The sequence below is a fragment of the Takifugu flavidus genome, chromosome 11 (assembly GCF_003711565.1).
Source record: "Takifugu flavidus isolate HTHZ2018 chromosome 11, ASM371156v2, whole genome shotgun sequence".
In the NCBI taxonomy this organism is placed as follows: domain Eukaryota; kingdom Metazoa; phylum Chordata; class Actinopteri; order Tetraodontiformes; family Tetraodontidae; genus Takifugu; species Takifugu flavidus.
Genome location: NC_079530.1, coordinates 4,817,706 through 4,833,853, shown reverse-complemented (window position 1 = coordinate 4,833,853; position 16,148 = coordinate 4,817,706). Strand labels below are relative to the sequence as shown.

General features: G+C 42.9%; 2 protein-coding genes across 14 annotated transcripts; one reads left to right on the top strand and one right to left on the bottom strand.

Moving 5' to 3' along the window:
- Positions 1-10: 10 nt before the first annotated feature.
- On the bottom strand, positions 11-14,669 carry fam149b1 (family with sequence similarity 149 member B1). 12 transcript variants are annotated; one of them, XM_057046722.1, is made up of 20 exons: positions 14,270-14,669; positions 13,583-13,646; positions 13,339-13,405; positions 13,041-13,214; positions 6,043-6,197; positions 5,770-5,886; positions 5,291-5,435; positions 4,746-4,894; positions 4,532-4,672; positions 3,796-3,948; positions 3,502-3,683; positions 3,295-3,437; positions 2,773-2,841; positions 2,241-2,353; positions 1,818-2,033; positions 1,359-1,482; positions 1,160-1,285; positions 1,005-1,086; positions 758-895; positions 11-677 (listed from the first exon to the last, which is right to left on the bottom strand). In XM_057046722.1, exons 5-20 carry the CDS (start codon positions 6,156-6,158, stop codon positions 595-597), a joined length of 2,097 nt encoding a protein of 698 aa, XP_056902702.1. In that variant the 5' UTR covers positions 6,159-6,197; positions 13,041-13,214; positions 13,339-13,405; positions 13,583-13,646; positions 14,270-14,669; the 3' UTR covers positions 11-594. The 12 variants fall into 12 exon arrangements, 11 of the variants coding, with proteins under 11 accessions (XP_056902702.1, XP_056902704.1, XP_056902701.1 ...); XM_057046724.1 differs by having other exon boundaries at positions 13,583-13,643; positions 14,270-14,288; XM_057046721.1 differs by lacking the exon at positions 14,270-14,669 and adding an exon at positions 13,731-14,056.
- ecd (ecdysoneless homolog (Drosophila)) lies at positions 6,753-10,908 on the top strand. 2 transcript variants are annotated; one of them, XM_057046732.1, is made up of 14 exons: positions 6,753-7,027; positions 7,216-7,433; positions 7,516-7,633; positions 7,755-7,842; positions 7,925-8,103; positions 8,290-8,482; positions 8,579-8,707; positions 8,797-8,922; positions 9,035-9,120; positions 9,215-9,318; positions 9,590-9,845; positions 9,962-10,029; positions 10,108-10,298; positions 10,471-10,908. In XM_057046732.1, the coding sequence occupies exons 2-14, from the start codon at positions 7,235-7,237 to the stop codon at positions 10,702-10,704; spliced, it is 1,971 nt and encodes a 656-aa protein (XP_056902712.1). In that variant the 5' UTR covers positions 6,753-7,027; positions 7,216-7,234; the 3' UTR covers positions 10,705-10,908. The 2 variants fall into 2 exon arrangements, with proteins under 2 accessions (XP_056902712.1, XP_056902713.1); XM_057046733.1 differs by having other exon boundaries at positions 6,860-7,022.
- Positions 14,670-16,148: the final 1,479 nt, after the last annotated feature.

Below are 16,148 nucleotides of genomic sequence, written 5' to 3'. Positions count from 1 at the left end.
AGTAAAAACATTATGCGCTCAATAATAGAGAGCAAATGTTAATTCAGTATTTATACACAAACCAATAATTTACATTTTTCTGCTGTAGCACTATAATAGTGATTCTTTTCCAAACCTCATTATTCCATTTTCTGTGCAAGGTTGGAGGAGAAAACAAGTAAAAATCAAAAAGGTGGCATCTCTCCACCTATTGTGCAATTACAGCAATGAGAAGCTCTGGTTTGATTGATGTTGGTTGAATTGTTATAAAAGATACAGTACCAAACTCCCTGATGTCACATAGAGAGAGAGAGAGAGAAAGTGCACATTTCCTGTCCCCCCCCATCTGGGGACACCAGTCATTACCTGCTGTCATGTACTGGAACAACACAGCGGAGGCTAATTTACAGTATGTTCACTGAATAAATGTACCCATTCATTACATCCTCACAACTGGTTAATGGGGTTTTGGCTGTAGCAAAACGTTGAATTGTGACATAGAAAAATCTGCTTTTAGCAAAACGGCAGTCATCAGTAAATAAACCACGTTACTGCAAAAATACAGTGTTGAATGAAAAGATGGATGGCTTATAAAGTGTGAGTAGGGATGGGGATCTACGGGGGATGTCTACTGGTTCGGGATGAGACGCCTCCGCGGTTGTAAGCGCGCGGTGGGACAGACACGGGCACCACAGGAGCTGTGAAGAGAAGAACTTTCACCACAACCAGCCGACATTAAGAGTTCTAGAAGTTTCGTCAGCTGCTGATTTCTCCTGACCTGGCCCAGGAACCTGTGGATCCGGCTCCTCCTCGTCCTGGATGGGCATGTGCCCCAAGGGGTGATGGGAAAACGAGTCCAAAAAGGATGAGCTGGTGATGCCAAGACTGACGCCAGTCACGCCGATGCCGAGGGAGTCTGGCAGAAAGATTCAGGACCAAATCCATATTTGATTCCTGTCAACAGCTTCTGCGTGACTTTTGTTCTTATCATTCAATACTATATTTGACCGATTTGAATCCCTGACCTGTGGCCACAGACGCTCTGCCTGGCCGCCCCTGGTTGATGTTGTCCAGGACTGTAAAGGACCGCCGGTATGGGGTGTCGGACTGGAAAGAAGAGGTAGTCAAGCACACGATGCTTCGTGCATACAGGTTGGAGTGGAGGCTGAGAGCATCTTACCCTGTAAGTGTGAGTAGTGTTTGGACGAGAGAAGATGTCCAGCAGGTGGTGGCGGTCTCTCAGTACCACACCACCAGCCTGGTCGTTCAGAGCACTGTGAGCTCGGCTGCTGGGACCTTTCTGACGCTGGGGCAGCATGAACATGTGATACTCAGGTGGGGTTTAATGTAATGTATGTTATTATGGCAATGTACCATACCTGTGCAGGTTTAGACTGTTGCCCTAACTGAGACGTGTCCAGGTCACCGCTGCTGATGGGGGGAAGGAGCGTATTCCTGCTTAGTGCCAACAAAGGGGATGCGAGTCGGTCACTGACTGTAGGTCTGTGCAAGGAGACATTACAGATGTCTGACAGTCATATTTTGACTCAACCCTCAAGCTTCATTATCCAAACCCATGATCATAAAGTCAACATGCAGGTTTCCAGCAGAATTTTAACATTACGAGCACTGACACAGAACAGTCTCTATTCTCTGTCACTTGCGGCTCATCCCAAGTTCTGCCAGGAAGCTGCTATCACAAAGGAACAGCCAAAAGGCAAAAGCTGATAGAGAATCAGTTTTCAAAGCCTCTCAGTCTGCAAGGAAGAATGCAAACGTGCAAAGAGGAAAAACAGCTGGTGTCGGGTTGACAAGCTTTCCCATGATACCTCACTTACAGTCGTGTCCCACGGATGACCTCATCTATAGACCCTGTAAGACTGGAGCTGGGAACCAGTGGTAGGAGGGTTCGGGGAGGAGGATTTCTGCGTCGCGCAGACTGAGGTGGCCGGGACAGCGAGGAAGAGCTCTGCTCCAGGGATCGCCGTGGTTGAGGTCTGCTGGAGGGAATTGTGTTGGAGCCTGATCTGTGGCCCTGCCGCTCTTCTGTGTCCCTGTATGAAAAACAGAGCTTGTACTGGTGTCTCACCAAAAGGCTGAACGCTGCCAAACAAGGTGTTTACCCCAGGAACAGAAATGTGTTCAGCTAGCGATGGAAACCGGATCTATGAATCATTTTCAGGCCCATTTAAGCAAATAAATGTGTTGTTTTTTTCCAGGTTTGGCCCCTGTGCTTAATGGTTAAAGTAATGTGTCCATACTGGTTTCTGTCCAACAGGCTCAGGTTCCTCTGCTGAAGGGGGATACTGTGGATCACGATGAGATCGTTCAGGTTGTGCTGAGTTGTAGAGGCTCCAGCTGGGACCCTCCCAGCCTGGGGGAGGGTACAGAGACAGATGGATGGTGGAAGGAAAAATAGACAAGATAGAAACAGGATAAGAGAAAAAAGACAGAATAGAAGTTATTAGTTATTAACGGCTACTGCTCACGTGGTCAGGTATTATGATGAATCATTAACAAATGAAAAAATTTCATGTAAAAGAAGCAACTGAACAAAAAGGATACTTAGAACAAAATAAATAACTACCAAATCAAAGCATCCCAACATTCATGTTGTGAAAGAAACATACAGAAAAACAGAGAAGCTCATGTTGAAAATGACTTGGGGTTAACTAAAATGGTAAAACAGATGCTTTCATGTTACTCGGTGGGCACGACCACAAATATTCTAGAACAGAGAATGAGCTGCTATGAACAGCCATCATTCTGCTCCAAAGGGAGGGAGTTACATACACTGGAAGGCCTTTTCTGCTTTTTGGATTTCCGGCTGGATTTGTGCTTTGAGCCACCTGACTTTGTGTTCTTTAAGGGAAAAAAGGCAAAAGGAAAAGAAAGTGTTAGCCACAGAAGGAAGAATGGTGAAGACACTACAGGATGGAAACAGGCATGAAAAGAAGGGGTACATAGAAAGGCACCAGGGACAGGAGGAAGAAAAAAAGAGTGACACAGGTTCATGTACTGGAAGTACCAAAAGTCAGAGCCCAAAAGTCAATAAAGTTTATTAAACTGTGGACAGACAACATTTAAATATAAAAGTTACAGACAAGCTCAATTAGAGAGCAGGGTGAGATTTGAGAATTCACTAGTATCCGTATAAACAATCACATTATATCATATATACAATGTATATGGCAAGTACTTGCGCCAGTATGCGTTGTGTTGAGGTTTGGATAGCAGTGAACTTAAAAAACAACATGAACTAAAGTTCTCGACTGACCCGGGATTTTAACAGTGACAAACACCTATCCGACTAACCTGGAAGTGCTGACCAGCAGTGATCGGGGGCACCCTGCTGTGGCCAACCTTAGGTAACATCGTAGGCATCATGGAGAGCAGCATGAAAGAATTCTGAGAATCCTGTCGCGCGGGGTTCAAGCTCCCAGAAATCTTGTCTTTGGCTGCCGACCACACGTATAATTCAAAAACAGGTTTTAATAAATGCAGATTAGTTAAAACACCTACCTGAGGTGCAGGATTCCCACTGGTGCTGAACCAGCTCCTTCATCCAGCCCACCAGCTGCTGCCACACGTCATCAAACAGCAGATCCAGCACAGCTTGGCGATGACATCGGTACGGTGAGACGGGGGGAAGACAGTGATGCCGGTGAGCTGACTCTAAATTATCCTGCTCACACTCATCATCCCTATAGAAGAAGGTTAATATAAAAAAAACCTGCAGCCAAAGCTGTGAGCACATGTGTGCCATAAGAAGGGGAGATGGGTAGTTCAGTCTCAAGTATGATGTGGATTACTTACAGGTCCCTGCTATCAAAGGCCAGGTATTCCTCCATTAGACCTTCAATTTCAATCACTCTCTGCATATGTTGACTGTGGGAGCCACTAGAGGAGCCGTCAAACTGTGCTGAGGAAGACTGTAGAAACGCCGCTCGCCTGCCCTGCACATTCAAGCTTTTCCCAGAACAGCAGCAAATGAACAGGGGTGAAAAGCAGTTCTGTATATAATGAGACATTGAATAGTTGAATAGTTCACACATTAAATATGCCTCAGATAATCTATAATTTATGAATCATTAGATCAAGTTGATTTTTTTCTTGTGGTGCTGAAATCATTAGCAAAAACCCAACAGCAAATCAGAAGAAATGTCTCAGAATGCTTTTGTCTGGAAAACTTTTTAAAAGAGAAACAATATTTCCCCATCATAAACACAATATGAATGCAGCCACTCATTGCAAAGAATACTGATGGATATAAAGAATGAGCCTGAAAAGATATGGTATATACAGCACTGATGGGTTAAATGTCTTAAACGGCCAGGGCAAGCAGGAGCTAGCTGCAGTTGGCCCAGTTGACACATCAGAGCATCTGGGTAAAAGAAAAACAACAATCCTCCACAACTGATCCATAATTGATGTGTAGCTGTCTTCTGTCAAGAAACGACAGCTACACAGAATACCGCTCTGACCAAGCAAAGACATAAAGGCAGTAAAACATCATTTAGGCTTGTTCAAATCAGTGCACACTGCGACTTACTCTCTAATGCCCTTGTCTTTATGTGGGCTCCACGTACTGCTCCCTTTGGCTGCTGACATGTTCTCCAAGCTGCTCTTGTCTGAAGTAGCGTACCACTGGAAGCCCTCATCACCAGGACACACCACCTGAGTCCCCACAATCCTGACACACACCTACAATAAATACTACAACTAAAAAAAGTCAAAAGATTGGTAGAAAACTGTGGGTAAAATACCGAAGATGAGGGAAGCGAGTGGCCCACTGCTGACACTCATCCTGCAGTCCTTGGAGAATCCCAGCTCCACCGCCTCTCCCCTCATACAGCTCTTTGTCAATCTCTTCAAACATTTGCTGCACCTGCCTTGACGCTGCTTTGTCAAACTCCTTTGGGAAAGACATAAAAATGATCTAGTTATTTTCACATATGCAGATTTTCTGCCTGTCTGTTCATCGGTTCAAACACATGAATGCAACTTCCTTTTTCTCAGCTGTGCATGTGTTGGTCACCTAACCGAATTGCTTAATTACTGTTAAAAAAAACGGAGGACATGCAATGAGTAAATTAGCCTGTTTGATGGTCTTTTTTTCTTTAAGAGAAGCAGCTTCAGGATAACAAACTAAATAAATAATTGAGTACTGTAAACGTTTTGCAGCAACATCAAATGCTGGTAAACACAACATGAAAACTGACTACGGTAATCCCCATCAGAGTCTGAAAATAGACTGACTGCAGAACACAACACAAGTCACATAAGCTGACTATAGGTGGTGCAGACTTACATCGTAACCCCAGGAGAACACAGAACTCCTCTCTGTAGAGATGCCAGTTCCAGTGGAACTGCGAATACCAGACCAGGACTGATTGGAGTCTACTGAGATGATAGTAGGACAATCAGAGTGACCTGAGGCAGCAGACGTCTCTGAGCTATAGTGCACAAAAAGAAGATCAGCTTTACTTACATTTTTGATTTTAATTTATTAGCATTTCACAGAAGTTGAATATTCTCACAAGTGTGTAATTATCTATTATTTGGATTGCATACGGAAGGAGAGAATGCAAGATCTATCAATAAACTGTTTCTGGGCGTTTAGTTTAACATAAGATGGGCCGTCAGCAGTCGACTTAAGATAGTGTAACATTACTGCACATGTACACAAACACTGTGTTTATGCATGTTAGAAGCAGTCTGATCACATCTTCACCCAACTCTGGTGACGTCCTTGTTGACTTGTGTGTAGAGACAGTTGGACCTTGTTACCTGTTGTGAATGGAGCCAGTTTCCTGTAGGTCATGGAGGTAGTGCTGAGAGGTTTGGCTATCATCTGCCTCCTCTGGGAGAGGATGGTTGTCGAGTCTGCTTCGGGATAACCCACGACTGCATTACAAAGACAACTTTAATCAGAAAATGCTCTTGTTGCTCTTTAGAAGGCTGGTTTCATTCTTACTGTAAACAAAATATATAAAAGGCATCAGGTGAAGGATAAAATTCATCAATCGTTATATTTAATGTCTTGTCATAGTGTTTACTTACATTTCAAGTTTGTGAGATACTGGTCGTCTGTTGTATCGAGTAATCATTCTCCCTCGTGTCCGTTTCACAAGCTCAAACTCGCGTCTTTTCGTCCTCCCTTCGGGTCCTTGGCCCATCGGCAATAATTAGGACAGGGATCTGACATTTCCTCTAGTCTGGAAAGAAACGAACTGCGAGGAAGCTGGACGGGCTTTGGGCTACAGATACTAAGAGTTTATCTAGCTGTTGCAGTTAAAGTAAGAGGCGGTGGAAAATAAGCCAACAGTCGTTCACGTTACAGATCAGATGAAAAACAAGGCACGGGCAGTGATGTATCAAAAGAATTCAAAAATAATTATGATTAGATTAACATATGTGGATTCAATTTGTATTGCGTTAGGTCACCAATGAAGTATACATCCACCATAAAACGTATGGATACACCAGGAGAAGTATCGATGGCTATCCACCTTGAGGATATTCTTTGCTAATATTAGCACCACCGACACGAAAGCGGGTGCCATGGATACGCAGCGTCGTGCCCCGTGGCCCCACGGGAAATAGATTTCGGAACCAGTCAAAATGTTAGTTCCTTATTGTCTGTTTCACTACAATTCCCTTTATCCATCACGATCATCCTATTGTGTCGTTGAAGTCTTTCCGCTTAATTACTGGGAACGATGTCTTTACCAAAGAAAGAAGGTAAAAAATCAATAAGTCATTTCTCAGTTGGTTTTCCTGAAATAAAACAGAGATTAAGTTGTTTTCTGTGCCAAAAATATGGGTAAAAAAAGTACCAAGTTTTTCCACTTTTCGAACTGCGACAATTGACCTGGCGGAACCATTACTTGTTAGCTTGTGCTAGTCGAGCTTAATTCAGTGTAGGATCCAAGCAATAAACGACTGATGGCGTTTTAGGAACGACTTATGAAATCTGCTTTCTCCTATCTTCATTTTCGCTCCGGGGACTGGCGACTAACGACCCTACATTTGAAAGCAAGGCAAGGTATGACGCATTGAGATGTTTAGAGATTTCTGGAATACCAACGGTGTTTAATTCTTTTTAGTTAGCAAATACCGTGCTGTGTGAGTTAATACTCACCTGTTATACGAGCCTACTTATACAGTCTTTTCTGCCATTATTTGTCTATTTATATGTCTAATCTGTAACGTGGTGCTTTTTTTTTTTTATAGCCGTTTCTAAACAATTTAAATGGACTTCCTGCAGAGGACAGTGGTTGTGGAGGACATGGTCCAATACAAACTATTTTTGCTTCAACCAGACGGTTCAGACGTGACAGAGGAACGCCTGACACATTTAGCAGAGGAGATTTTAGTCAAGTTTGCGCCACTTTTGGTTCAGTACATCTGGCAGAATCAGCCATTCAACCTTACGTATCATTCTGAAAAAGGTATAAATAGGTCATTAGAGAAACTTCTTTATTAATATTACATTTATCTTGTCAAATTAAACCCGAAAGTTTATATTGGCAGGAGGCGTCCCCGCTCACATTGGAGGAAGCACTCAGTTTGGAGAAAATGTAGAGGATGAATGGTTCATTGTTTACCTGCTACTGCAAATAACAGAAGCGTTCCCTGAGCTGGCAGCAAGGTAGGGTAAAATGTGTTTTACTTTTTCTTCATCTTTTAAATCAATTAAAATTAATGGTTACCAAAATGCAGTGCTTGAACAAGAAATGATTTCTGCTTCTGTGGCCTATCTGTTGGCAAAGAGTTGAAGACAATGATGGGGAATTCCTTTTAATTGAAGCAGCAGATTATCTTCCCAAGTGGCTGAATCCAGACTCCAGTCAAAATAGAGTAAGCTTACTAAATGAAACAAGAATTGTATTTAATATTATTTTATATAGAGTTATATAGTTTTTGTCATTTCTTTTAACAGGTCTTCCTCCACAGAGGTGAGGTACATATTTTGCCTTGTCCGTCCAAATTCAGCACAGTAGGATTTTCAAAAGATGTGGTGCCCAGTCTTTCACAAGCCCTTGCAGAGCTTTGCTCCCATCCACATGTCTGTCAGGCAAGCCCTAAGATTTGTTCTGCCCTCAAGAAGCGATTAAAGGGGTAAAAACCTTTTTTAGGTTCTTATAAAATCTATTTGTATAAACTTAAACACCATTAAGTGATTTCTTATTATGACTATTGATAAAACATTTGTCAAACCACAAGATTTTTTTGCCTGTCCAATTTCATGATAAAATATACAATTGGCATTATATGATTATATGAATGCTTTTACTTTCCATTTAGGTACCCTGAGAAGATTAAAACTGGCCTCCACCAAGCCCACTGCTTCATACCTGCAGGTATTGCCATGGTTTTAGCACAGAGACCACAGCTGGTTGCTCATGCAGTGTCAGCATTCTACCTGCGAGATCCAGTTGATCTGCAAGCCTGTAGAAGCTTCAAGATATTTTCTCCAGAAACAAGAGTCCTCACCTCGGTAAACACACATTGAGTTGAGCTTTAATACATTAAAACAGCTTTGGGGAAGTGGCTTTTATGCATTGTGACCTTATACGTTAATGCCTATGTGCAGGTGACGTTCACGCGTTGTCTGTATGCTCAGCTGCTGCAGCAGCAGTTCACTTCAGATCGTAGGAGTGGATTCACACTGCCTCCTCACTCTCATCCCCAGTACAGAGCCCATGAGCTTGGCATGAAGCTGGTGAGTTACCCTGATTTGTAACACATTTTGTTCAATAATTTGTGATTGGCAGTTGTAGTGATGTCTTTGTGTGTACACTCCACTCCAAGGCCCATGGCTTTGAGATCCTGTGCTCTCGAGTTAGGCTGCCTTCATCGGAGCCTGATGCTCCCATCAGTTGTAACCCTCAGTGGAAACGCTTCCTGGAGAGTCTTAAAAAGAATGACTACTTCCAGGTTTGTCTCTCATTTGGAATGTTAAAGTCACATGAAAGGGAAGCTGTTTACCCAACACCAAAGCACCCAGTGTCGGGCCTCACAATGTTTCTTTTCTTGTTGTCAAATGCAGGGTGAACTGGAAGGCTCAACCCGTTACAGAGAGCTGATGAGATCTGCAGAGCATTTCTTTAAACAGTCTGTTGCCTTTGAATCAAGGTGAGGACTGTGGCTGTGCACATGTATGAGCATGTGACCTTGTCATGTTCGAGGTTGAGCTCTCTGAGTGCATTCTGTTTACACGTGTTCTCAGTGCCTTGTCCCCTGGTGAGGAGATTCTCCTGTTGATGCAGAACGGCCATCCATTGAACCTGGAAGAACTAAAGGAGCGAGAGCAACAGCTCCCCCAAGAGGACGGTGAGTCAATTTGTCCATCCAAATTGAGTGATGTAACTGATTAAACTTCAATGTAATTTTATGACAATCCACGTGCTTCTACCTTTTATGTCCCATCTTGAATGTTTGAAAATTGCATTTCAGCACATTCCCATTGTTGTGTCTATTTGTTCTATATAGTTTGTTTATTTTTAAAAAAATTACCCTCTTAAGAATTCCCGTTATACCCCGTGACATGGCTCCTCCTGATTTTATTTTCCCATAATTCGTTTTGCTCTATGTCCTTTGCCAGATGACAGTTGGCTGGAAATCACAGCTCAGGATTTGGATCACTTGCTGCAGGAGAGGACTGGAGGGAGAGCTGATGCTGCCAGCCAGAACTGTAGTCTTACCCAACCCACCCAGCAACTAGAGGGCACAGAGGAGAGGAAAGGAGAAATGGAGCACATAAAGAATGAGGAGTGTGGCTACAGCCTTATCGCAGTCAGTCAGGGGATGAAGAAGTTCCTCGACACCATGTCATCACATGAGGGTGCTGAAGTGCCATGGTGAGACAGATAGAGAGACAGACACAACTATTGTGGTCAAAAGATGTTTTATCTTTTATCATCTTGTTTTCACTGTCCTGGGAGAAGTACTCAGTTCAGGTTTCTTTCTGTTTCAGGGACAGTTCTCGCCAGTCTTTTAATTTTGACCCAAACTCCATGGCCAGTGCCCTGGAAAGACTGTTAGGTATGCAATATGGAAAATATGACATTCATAATCTTGGTTACATTTCTACCTCATCATGTTGTTCTATTTTCTTTACAGGTAATGAAATGGAAGAGTTAGATTCAGATGATCTAGATGATGATGATGAAAGTGATAAAGAGCGGGAGGAGGAGACTTCCGGTGACACAGAGCAGAATGGGACAGAAACTTTAAATGACCTCAGAAGTTACATGGACCAAATGGATGAGGAGCTGATGAGCACTAAAATAGGACAGAGCTTCACTGTGACGGTAAATGTGTTTTTGATTCTGCGTGACTGCAGCAGCCTGAACTGCTCTTTATTTTGGGTTCTATTTAGTTTCACTAAACTGTCCACATACAAATCTCTGCTCCAACTGATAATAAACATGCAGGACTCATCCATTGTCTTCTATTAAGCTGATATTTGTCTTCTCTCTGCAGAATTCTAAAAAGACAGACTTGGACAATAGTTCCCCTCATCTGCCTGTTAACAGTCCCCCCACACAGGGAGGGTCAGAGCAGAATGAGGAGGAGATCCGGCCGCTTGATTTAGACGTCAATCTGGTCACAAACCTGCTAGAGTCCCTCAGCTGTCAAGCAGGACTGGCTGGACCAGCTTCTAACCTCCTGCAGAGTCTGGGCATCAACCTTCCAGCCAACTCTGACCCGTCATAAAGGACAACTGCTGGGTCATGAAGCTGCAGTTAATGAGGAAAAGCACTTCTTAGATTTAAATCCAGTGGTTTTCTTTGAGGGTTCCTCCATATGCTGCAGTCCCTCTTGACTAAACGATGTCCTGGCCAAATAACAATTTCAATTTCGGTTGTTCTTTTTGCTAATTAAGCATTTATGTTTGTTGAAATAAATATTTTGAATGAAGATTTCATTTCACAATTTTTTTTCACATTACAAATGTCAGTTCCAGTAACTGATCCTTTGTCCTCTAACAGTCATCAGCAGTCAGTATTATTCAAGGATAACCTTCACAGAACTGGGTTTAAAGTTTAACTAGCACGAAAAAAAGACTTCAAGTCCCCAAATTCCCACCCATTTTTTCTTTTAAGGGATAAAATATAAACTTGTCTGTCAGTATTAACTCTACTGAGTTCTGTGGTAATTTTTTACCTCAGTCAGGATGTTCTGATAACATCTAAGTGCTTCTGGGAAAAGCTTAAGGTACCACTGAGAAACCAATGCCCAGGGCAACAACAATGAATATCAAAGAAATACCAACAGGCCATAATTGTCCTAAATGCCCACATGAGCTTGAAAGCTGCATCTCTTTTAGCATTAAGCTAAATAGGCCTTCAGCTAGCATCGCCCTGTTTGTTAACTTGGGTTGTAAAATTAACATTACTTAACCTTTATCGCTACATCCTGACTTTCATTGTTGCTGTGCTTCATGATGTTTACTCAACTGGACCAGCTCTGATTGATGAGGTGCTTTGACCTTCATATTTTTTATTGTTCATAGGTCAGCTACTGTCTTGACTTTTTAAACCTTTTATTAAGGGATTCGTTAGTTTCCGCAGTTGGGCAAGAGCCATAGACAGAGCCACAACATGGTTTGTAAATGTCCAACATTGTGGTAACATTCTGTATTCAAGCTCCACAAAGTGCAGATGTCAGTGGTAGTGGTACAGCCTCCTGTCACAATGCACAGACCCAAAAAGATGCGCTGCTCAACCTGTAGCCAGTAATTGTTAGTGAATTATGGATTTGACTTTCCTGTAAAACTATAGAAAGTGAATGAAGGGCCTCATTATCTGCCTTGCCGAATGGAGCACTGCAGCAGCAAATGGAGAGATGCGCAGAGCTGACACAGCGATGGTGAGGTTCAGCACCATGCTCAGCAGCAGAAGAGCAAGCAGGTAGCCCAGAAAGAGCAGACTGTGCCAACTGCTGAGACTCAACACCCTCCAGGGACCATCTGGGTGCAGCAGCCACAGCAGGCCCAGCACGCAGCCCTGGGTGACCAGCTGGGCATAATAGATGTCAAACATGGAGGCTTGAGAATCAGGAGGCTGCTGGTGTTCTGCCTCCAATATTTTGGCCAGAAAGGTCATAAAAACACTGTGGAGCAGCACAGTAAGAGGCGCATACATGTAGTCCAGAGGGTGGATGCTTGTCAGTTCATGGGAGACTGCAGAGACAGACAGGAGGAGGGGTTATAAAACTTCACTGGAGTTGCAGAACCATCTTAATTTTCCATTTTTACCTGTGAGAACAAAAGATGTCCCACTCAAGATGAAAATCAGAACAGAGGTGTGGACAGAAGGCAGTGAGGGCAGCTTCAGGAAGAAGCTGAATCCAACGGTTGCTAAAGGTAACAGAAGCAGGCTCTGTGTGTAGAGGCCAGAATACAAGCTGCTGGCTTTGGCCCACATGACCAGAACATCGTGAGTGCTGAGACAGATGGCAGGCACCAGCATCTTCTCACCCAATGACCTGGAGTAAGGCTTCAGACTCACCAGATCCAATACATGGAGAAGATTTAGGAATAAGAGAGACACCAAAACCTAGAAAAAATGGTCGGATGAGAGGAGGGGACAAAGGTCCAGATTCAGAGCTGACAGAGCTGAAAAGAAAGAGAAGAAAAACCTGCAGCAACCACAAATTCTAAACTGTCCATCCAACAACTTTCGAAAGCTGAACGAGACCATAAGCAACAAACAATCCTCCACCTTAGTGGCGTATCTGTTTTAGTCAATTCACCAAACTATAATCTGGAATAAAAGAGCATCTTCTGAATTCGCTGTCCTGCCATTTCACTTAGACCCATGAGACTTTGAATGAACTGCACTCTCACCTGACTCCGCATTTGCATGGCTCAAATTATGGTAAACCAGCCCCCTGGTTAAACATCTATCAAGTACCAGCAGCAGCACGTACTGTCCTTTGAGTTTAAGCAGGCACACAAACATCACTGTGGAAGGCGCAGAAGTAAATGCCCCCTCTCAGCTCAGGAAAAGATCAGGATTCCAGGAGGAGATGAATAATTACACACCAACCTGGGCAAAGCTGAGAGCCACCGAGTATGGGTAGTGATACTGAGGGATGAAGATGCCAAAGACGAAGTTCCGCAGTTGATCAAACAGCCCATAGGTCAGCATCGCCACCAAACACAAGGTGGGAACCAGAAACTTTAGGGTGTGTAAGACCGGCTTTGCCTCCATGTTTCTGAGCTGCACACAAAAATGCACATTGAAAGTGAAGAAGCGTTTGCTATAATCTGATCCCGTCTGTGGCTGTAGACAATCAGTTCACCCAGTTCCAAAAAAAAAGGAACACTGAGAAAGTCAGGACTACCTTTTTAATAAAGGACATGCTGTCATTCTGAGCGGAGTTTGCTGCATATTTATTGTCTGAAACATCCCTGAGGAGGGAAGAAAAATAGTATTTTACTTAGTAAATATGTAACCAAATCAAGCTGTTGACAAAGGAACAAAATTGAGCTCCCAGTTTACCAGTGGCTGTTAGAACATGGATATTAGATGCACCCACTCTATAAGCATCGTATTGCATGAACAGATGGCTTTTGACTGGTTCTCACCTGATAAATGAGCTAATATTGTTGTGATGTGATCTTCACTCCTTATTTCCAGAGGTCCTGTCTGCTACGCATATTAAATTCAAAATAACTTTGATCCATTTTTAGAAAGAGAAATGAATTATCTTCCACACTCATTAACACAGTGTACATTTAATGAATACGTGTAGAATTTGCCTGTTGCTGCCGCTGCTGCCTCCGCCGCTGCCACTGCTGCTGCGTGTTGTGCCTGACCACAGATATTCCCCCACCCCTCTGCAAACAGACCCTCAGCACACACCCTCAAGCTTTACTCCCCGCCACTAACTCATATGTTTGTATTTTATTATCAGCTGTACGTTGACCGTTCCAGGGGGCTATTCACCAACACGGGCTTTAATTCTTTATCCATCAACGGACTCATCATTAAACTTCTCCATTTTCAACCCTTTCTCTCTTTATACTGTGCTTCAGAGGTAGAAATAGGTTTTAAATGGATTGAAATGATTTCCATATTGTTTTGTTTAAACCAGCTCTATCATTCTATACCATAATTAGATGATCATAGTTCTAAATACTGTAATAATATTTAGTGGACTTCATTTTAGGCCAGATAGCAATATAAATGAATAAAGTATGATGATAAATGCTACAAGCAGAATCAGGTTGTTTCTATGCTGCTAGAAAAGAGAGACGCCCAGAATCACTCACCATGAGAGAGCTGTCCTCGGGCCTGGGCTTCAGCTCCGCTTCTGTCCCAGTTGGATGTTGTCCAGGAGTTGGTTATAATCTCCACAGTCACTGTGCTGACGGTTCTCTGTGGAGAAGGCTCATCTTCTTCCACCTGGACTTTGACCCCCCTGAGGACTGTTTTACCAGATGTACAGAAGCAGTCGAGCGGAAAGTTATTTGAAGAGAGAATCTGAAACAAGCCCTGCATTGTTTTATTCTTTTTTTTCCTTTTTTTTAACATCTTTGCTACTTTGACATCTGTCGTGGTAACAACAGCTGTATGTTAATATTGTTGTTGTCCACCAGGCAGAGCCAGTTCTTGCTATTGGTGAACTCAAGGACTGCTCAGGGCTTGCAACCCAACAGAGGGCCCCACAGCTGCAATATTAGCTGTGGTTGGTGTTTTTTGGCATTCTGAGGTTACATTCTTTGAACCGCACGGTTGCACAATGAGTGACGTAAGTATGGTGGGAATGATTGACAGCTCATTAATGAGAATATCAAAAAGAAGCTGGAGTGGCCCCTATGATGGATGTCTGACTGACTCCACACCCGTATGTTATACATTATTAGTAGTTTTATTACAGGCCTCTAATTAGAAGTAAAAAGTTTAAATAAATATTTTAAGGGTTTGATTTTAAATGATTTAAATCATTGGGCATCAATCAGTTATCTTAGTTTTGTTTTATTAACTAGTCCAATGTGTAAATTAATGAAGGGAACTCTAATAAAGTAGGGCAGGAAACTCTTAAAATTGACAACTTTTAACTTAAAATGGACACTACATCCATCCCTATGTTTAATATCGAAACAGATTAATTTTTCTTTTCTGTATTACTGCACCATCACCGCTGTTAGACAATAAGAATATGCACTCATAATTTAATTTTCCTGATAACCTAAGAAGAATTGTCGGTGCACCAGCAATTCTAAAACATTTTGAAGGTCCAGATGGTTATCCAGTGGGACACTGGTGATGAATAATGACTTATATTTTAGTGTTGCTTAGATTTCACACACATTAACATAGATGTTGGTCTGTTGTATTTTCTTAATTAAACACTCAAAATCAGTTTTATTTGTTAACGGATTGAGGCTTAGTGGCTGAGCTCAACCTATTTAATTTTAACTGTAGCCTGTTTTGCTCATGGACTGTGTCAGATTTTGGGGGCCAAACAACAGCTTGCTTGAGGCCCCCACAAAGCCAGAAAATGCCCTGCCATCAGGCTTTGGTCTGGTTCTATTTATCTATCGTGGCAAGATCAGCCCCTGTGTGACACATACCACCGTCAGAGTGAGGAAGTGGCTGGAAAAGGCTGAAATCAAAGAAAAGAACAGGCTCTGAGCACAAGGGTGATAGAAGCTGGGATTGATCACACCAGGCAAAATCCAGGGTAGCGGCTGCGCAAAAACTGTGACAAAGTCCAGCACATAGCAGCAGGCTGTAAGATGCTAAGCAGGTAAGGTGCACATGAAACATCACAACCAAGTATCTGCTACAGTGTACAGGAATATTTTTGACAGGAAACTCCAAGGTCAAAGTTGGTCACACCTCCAAAGGTGGTGGAGAACAACTGAACTAAGATCTGGTAATACAGACTGACAAGCAGGTGACGCCAACCAGCCAGACATTGTGGTGGTGTTGGATGTAGAAGTCGGAAGCGGAACCATAAATGATAGAGTCATACCGACTTGGACATTGCCCAGGACAACAAGGTCCACGTCAAGGGTCAGGGAACTACCTGATGTCAAATTGGCTACTGGAATAAGGCATTTGTGGAGCAAGGCAGAGAACATGGTACTGATGGAGTGTTACTACAGGAGTAACCCCAGTGAGTACCTGCAGAGGACGTGGGAG

What these genes read in the sequence shown, in the direction of transcription:
- fam149b1 (XM_057046722.1), bottom strand. Translation starts at nt 6,158, where the DNA reads ATGGGCCAAGGACCCGAAGGGAGGACGAAAAGACGCGAGTTTGAGCTT. An exon ending in GTCATCCGTGGGACACGACT is followed by an intron (nt 1,483 to 1,817) that starts GTAAGTGAGGTA and finishes CTCCTTGCACAG; the next exon opens with ACCTACAGTCAGTGACCGAC. An exon ending in CAGAGCGTCTGTGGCCACAG is followed by an intron (nt 896 to 1,004) that starts GTCAGGGATTCA and finishes TCTTTCTGCCAG; the next exon opens with ACTCCCTCGGCATCGGCGTG.
- ecd (XM_057046732.1), top strand. Translation starts at nt 7,235, where the DNA reads ATGGACTTCCTGCAGAGGACAGTGGTTGTGGAGGACATGGTCCAATAC. An exon ending in TTCCCTGAGCTGGCAGCAAG is followed by an intron (nt 7,634 to 7,754) that starts GTAGGGTAAAAT and finishes CTGTTGGCAAAG; the next exon opens with AGTTGAAGACAATGATGGGG. An exon ending in GAGGGTGCTGAAGTGCCATG is followed by an intron (nt 9,846 to 9,961) that starts GTGAGACAGATA and finishes TTTCTGTTTCAG; the next exon opens with GGACAGTTCTCGCCAGTCTT.